Genomic DNA, 5,669 nt, shown 5'->3' with positions numbered 1-5,669 from the left:
AGGGTTAGGTTTTTTTGTCCTTGCTACATTTGGAGCGCTTAGGCCTAATAAAATATTGTTAAACCATCTGCTGTCTCTGCTCTGGGTTTCTGCGCCTGAGTTCAGTTCAGTACAGACCACTCGGTCCCGTGGCAGTAACAGCATTGTTTATACTTCTTACTTCAAAGTAAAAAGCTTACAGTTGCTATTAACATTAATGTATTACCCTGTAATCAATAATATTTTTATACATTTTATGCATTAACCCTCTGGGCTCTATCCTGGCCATTTGTGGCCACTTCACTTTTCTTTTGACTGCTACACTGCAGTGGACCAAAAGAATGGTGCAGGTTTGATCTTAATGTGGTTATGGCGTTAACGTCATTTTAACAAGATTAACGCTGACAGCACTATTTTAGATTTTTTCAAACTCTAAAATACACAATATATCACAGCCATAACCTTTTGGTTACTGAGGACCAAAACTGGATAAAAACTCTAAAATAAATGCAAATTACATTTTTGGAAAATTGTTTTATTGTGTTTCATTCATTTTTATTTCATAATTATAATAATAATATGTCATGAAATTATGATTTAAAGAATTCATATTGGTGAATTTGTTTGTTTCAGAGTCAGAGAGCCGTGTCTCTCTACAGTCAGAGGTTTTTGTACGGCGCCTCAATGAGTTTGTATCACTGTGGTGGACTTTTGGTGGAGGAACCAGACTGGATGTTGGAAGTAAGTTAATTAAACTGTGTTTATTATTAAATATTGTATCATTTTATTTAATAATTATTTGTTAGGCTGCTTAGATGAGACAAAAGTATTTTTTTTATTTAAAATAATTGAGTTTTTGATGTTTGTCCTTTTTACTGGACTAATTCAGATGAGCTCTGCGAGTTTCTCTTGTTGAATCTACATTTCTGTCACAGTAAAATATTTGTAGACAAGAGTAAACTTCATCATCTTATGATTAGTTTGTAAATTTCCACCACATCAGCTGCTGTTTGGATGAGTTAAAGTTTGCTTTCTGATGTTTTTATCGTGTCAGATGTTTCAGATTTAGTTTGAAATCATGTGAGCTGTTCAATAACATTTCAAATCTATATGAATGAGTAGCTGCTCTGTGCTTGTGTCCACTCATTTCTTCAGTCGTCCATGATTTAGACTTCTAATCATTTTAAAGCCAAACTTCTGCTGTAAATGTTTCCACATCTGCTTCTTTTATTTCCAGTGTAGTTTGAACATATTTCAGCTCAAACTGTGTGATGATTCTCTCTGTGCTGATATGCATGAGAGGTTTCTTAAAGGGAAGTGAAACAATGTGTGAGTGAATGACTGGTGGAGCAGAAAAAACACCTGACAGAAACTTCTTAACGAAGAAATTCAAATTGTGGTTCCTGTCCTCTAAGCTGATTGGTGTTTCCTAGGTGATACCCGCCCCGCCCTGAAGGTGCTGGGTCCCTCCAACAAGGAGCTGGAGCAGGGGAAGGCCACGCTCATGTGTGTGGCCAACAAGGGCTTCCCCTCAGACTGGAGTCTGTCCTGGAAGACGAGCGACAGCAGTGGCAGCAGCAGCATCAGAGGGGAGGAGAGCAGGACTCCTGGAGTGCTGCAGAATGACGGCCTCTACAGCTGGAGCAGCACCCTGACGCTCACTGCAGACCAGTGGGGGAAGGTGGGCTCTGTGACCTGTGAGGCCACCCAGGGCTCCCAGTCTCTGGTCTCAGAGATACTGAGGAGAGACCAGTGTTCCCAGTCCTGATGTCAATCACTGAGTCTTTCATGCTGTTTTTCCTCTTTCTCTCTGTTTCTTTTTGTTTGCAGATTTTTCAAAAAGCATCAAACAGTCATGTTTCCATCTCATAATGACAACAATCAGAGCAACAATCTCCTCTAGTTTCATCCTTTTGTGTCTGTTGTAAAGCTGATATTTCAAACTCTTAAAAGAATAAAAATGTACCGAGAAAACATGTTCTTTGACTCTGTGAGTTTAATAAATGCACATTAAAAAATTAAGATTTTGTAATATTTGTAAAACAGACCAAAATAAAAATGTAAACAGACACATGAAGTGTAATGTGCAGTGAAAATGGTTAAATATATTTTTTAATCCACATATTAAATATTTCTCTATAAGATGTTGAGGTCATGTCAACCATAGATTATCTGTGTGCTCTTCATAATTTCTAGTCTCAAAGCTGTTTTATGATCTACATTTTAATCTGATCTAAAACCTAATAAGTAAAATTAAAGAGCAGGGTGTCATCTGTATGTTTAAACAGAGATCATTAAAATCAAGTTTAAGTGAAGATTTACTGAAGTTTGATTAATGAACTATTTGACAGTGAAACTGTGATGAAGCACCAAAGCAGAGAAGAGTCTAGAAGCTGGTGGTGGCAGAGGTGAAGCAGGTGGAGACTTAGCTGAGGATCTCTAATTGTCAGGATGAGGTGGAGATAAGGAGTCTGAGAGTTAAAGCACACAAAACAGAGGCTGAGTAACTCACAGAAGGCAGCGAGACAATAACTGGACTCAAATAATGACGACAGAATTGAGCTTGAAGTGGACATGATGTTAAGAACAGACTAACAGAACAAACACAGGAATGCAGGCAGATGAGAGACTACAGGTCTGCTTTAATCAACTTATATAGAAGTTAATCTCTTCTAGTGTTCACAGCAAAATGAGAGAAACTCACTTCACTAAACCTCTTAACACAAGAAAAAGTCCACGGTCTGTCAGGAGGATGATCACATCTTATTTTCAGTGGTTTCAGATTTAGGTAGGACTTTATATTAATGTCACACTTTTAAGCATTAGTAAGATATTATTTTAAAGAGAAACTTTTTAGTTCTTTGTTCTGTCTACATTAATACTTTGGAAACTGACTAAATAACTTTAGGTTTTTACAACAGTAACAGTGATTCGTTTGTGCTGGAAATATCCAAATGAGGCTAAATCTTCACTGAACACATCCCCTACAAACACTGTTATAACAGCCTGCTTGATTTGTTAATCAGCAGAATATCAGAATATTATAGACACTAGTTGTGATGTGACTACAATGATTTTCTGGATTTGTGTGATAACAAGGACTGCAGCTGAGCTCCACAGAAGGATCAGTTTAATATTTAACAGCTTACAAATAGAAAAGAGCTGCTCATCAGTGCAGAAACACTGACAACAGTATTTGTATTTCTAATGACAGCTTGTTATATTTTACAACTTGGATTAATATAAAAATCTTTAATGAGCAAAAACAACATTTTTTTTCTTTGTGGACCTTCCAGCTACGTCTTTTCATCTGAACTTATTGTTATAAATGTAGAAACTAAGAATGAGTCAGACTGATGGGCTGCAGAGAACATCAGTCATCTAAAAATAATGTTAATGTGTTAAACATCTGGAGCCAGTGTTGTGTCTGTATTCTGTGACTCATTAAACATTTATCTTTTTATTCGGGGACACCACTTCATTTTTTTTTCATGTTACTAACAACGTATTCAATAAGTTTATGAATGTTAAACTGTGAGTGCACACAAATGAAATTCCACAGTAAATATTAAAGTAATCGTTCCTCCCAGTCTTTTAGTTTGTTCTGCAGCTGTTGCTTCAGATCAGTTCCTCTTCAGCTGAGAGGTTTTTGTACGACAGATTTTCACTGTGTAAACAGAGTGTTTGTTTTTGAGCCTCAAATTTATGTTTAGATTATTTAAATTAAACTTTATTTTTATGTTGAGCTGTATGATATTTATTGATTTTATTTTCATATATTTTAACATAAAGGTCTTATTTTACTGATAACTGTTAAAATTTAACAAATCATAGATGATATTATGGTGGTTCTAGTATGGAATGGAGGTCAAAGGTCACAATGAGTTTTCTCTATAACTATTCGACTTGTTGAACATGTTGACTGATTTTTACTTAATTTTTAGGGAAAAGAGAAAAAGAAACTATTTTTAGATTGGAAGCAAATGTGTGTGTGTGTGTGTGTGTGTGTGTGTGTGTGTGTGTGCAGATACACAGAGGCAAAAACATGAACTCAAAACAGCTTTAATGCTGAACTTGAATGTAGGCAGGCAGAGAGAACACAACTCAGACCAAAGTAAACACAGGGCTCAAATACACAGAGGGAGCAATCAGGGAATGGGAGACAGGAGGGAAACACAGCTGGGACAAATCAGGGCAAACCAGACACATTAACATGAGACACAGACTTTCAAAGTAAAACAGGAAACATAACACAGAGACACAGACTTGACAAGGGGATACAGCTGACAGATGAGGCACAGCAACTAGGGAACACAGACAGAAACCAGAAGACTAGAAATGATAAATAATGGCAAAATCAAAGTTCATCAATAATGTAAAACTCAAAACTCTCGCAAAACAGTCTGCATTGGTCTCATTTTATCAGAAGTTTAATATTTGGTGTTATTTTCTATAAACCAGAGATATAGTAGTCATACATTTTTTTAATGGTTTATACCATAATTCATTGAACATTATTGTAGTGTCTTTACCTAAAATATAAAAATCTTAAAGTAACTGTTGTTCTGATTTGATGTGATAAAATTGAACATAAAAAAATTTAAAATCAAATAACTGCAAATTGTTTAATTGAAGCTATTATTAAATGATGAAATAGTTTATGTCTCTGAGCAGCTGCTGATTCAGATTTTCTTCTTCTCGGTTCCTCTCCAGCTGAGGGAGGTTTTTGTACAGTGTTGTTTCACTGTGTGAGTGGGTAGTTGTGATGCTGCTCACAGTGATAAACTCCTGCATCTTCAACCTGAACTCCACTGATGGTCAGAGTGAAGTCAGCTCCAGACTGACGGGAGGTAACATCATGGATCAGCAGTTTAGGAGCTTCCCCAGATTTCTTTTATATACTGCGTGTTCATGTTGGTACAGTAGGGTTACTAGTAGTAGGTCACTCATGTTTTGTCTTGCTGTCTTTGGAATTTCCATTAGAAAGACTGTCTTTCATTTTGTCGAGATTCATTCATGGAAATTGTAACAGAGTTTAAAATATTGAAATCATTTGGTGGTTGCTTTAAAGAACATGGAGAATATGGTAAAGTGTGTGTGTGTGTGTGTGTGTGTGTGTGTGTGTGTGTGTGTCCTCAGTGAACTGTATCAGTCTCTGCAGTATCTTCCAGCTGCAGCAGTCAGTTCAGTTTCTGTTCAGTCTGACTGAGGGAGGTTTTTGTACGACTGTTTTTCACTGTGTGAACACCCACTGACTGTGGATCTCACTCTGACAGTAATAAACTGCTGCATCTTCAGCCTGGACTCCACTGATGGTCAGAGTGAAGTCAGAGTTTGATCCACTGCCTGTAAAACGAGCTGGAATCCCTGATATTCTCTCATGAACACGGTTAATGAGCAGTTTAGGAACGTCTCCATCTTTCTGTTGGTACCAAAACATATAGTTGTTGTTATTAACATTCTGACTGGTCCTACACTTGATGGTCACAGTTCCTCCCACAGCAGAGCTCACTGCTCCAGGCTGAGTCACTGTATATTGTCCTCTGGACTCTGAGGACACAGAGACAAAAACATAAAGCAGCTTCATGGTTTTGTGGGCTTCATTTCAGAGGGACAGATGTTGATAGAGGAAAGGAGTTTGATTCTCTGGACTTTACCTGTGAAGCAGCAGCAGAGGAGAGTCCAGATGA

General features: G+C 37.1%; 1 gene segment (V, D, J or C); it reads left to right on the top strand.

Annotated features, from left to right (window-relative positions):
• Positions 1–578: 578 nt before the first annotated feature.
• On the top strand, positions 579–1,950 carry LOC120739437 (the record flags this gene model as incomplete). The annotated part of the segment is given in 2 exon segments: positions 579–720; positions 1,413–1,950. Coding segments are annotated over 2 exon segments (477 nt in total), but the record flags the coding sequence as incomplete, so codon positions are not given.
• Between the last annotated feature and the right edge of the window lie 3,719 nt (positions 1,951–5,669).

This window comes from Simochromis diagramma, unplaced genomic scaffold (assembly GCF_900408965.1).
Source record: "Simochromis diagramma unplaced genomic scaffold, fSimDia1.1 OVJJ01000472.1, whole genome shotgun sequence".
NCBI classification, from domain to species: domain Eukaryota; kingdom Metazoa; phylum Chordata; class Actinopteri; order Cichliformes; family Cichlidae; genus Simochromis; species Simochromis diagramma.
Note: the sequence above shows the minus strand (reverse complement) of the source record. Positions and strands in the feature narration are given on the sequence as shown.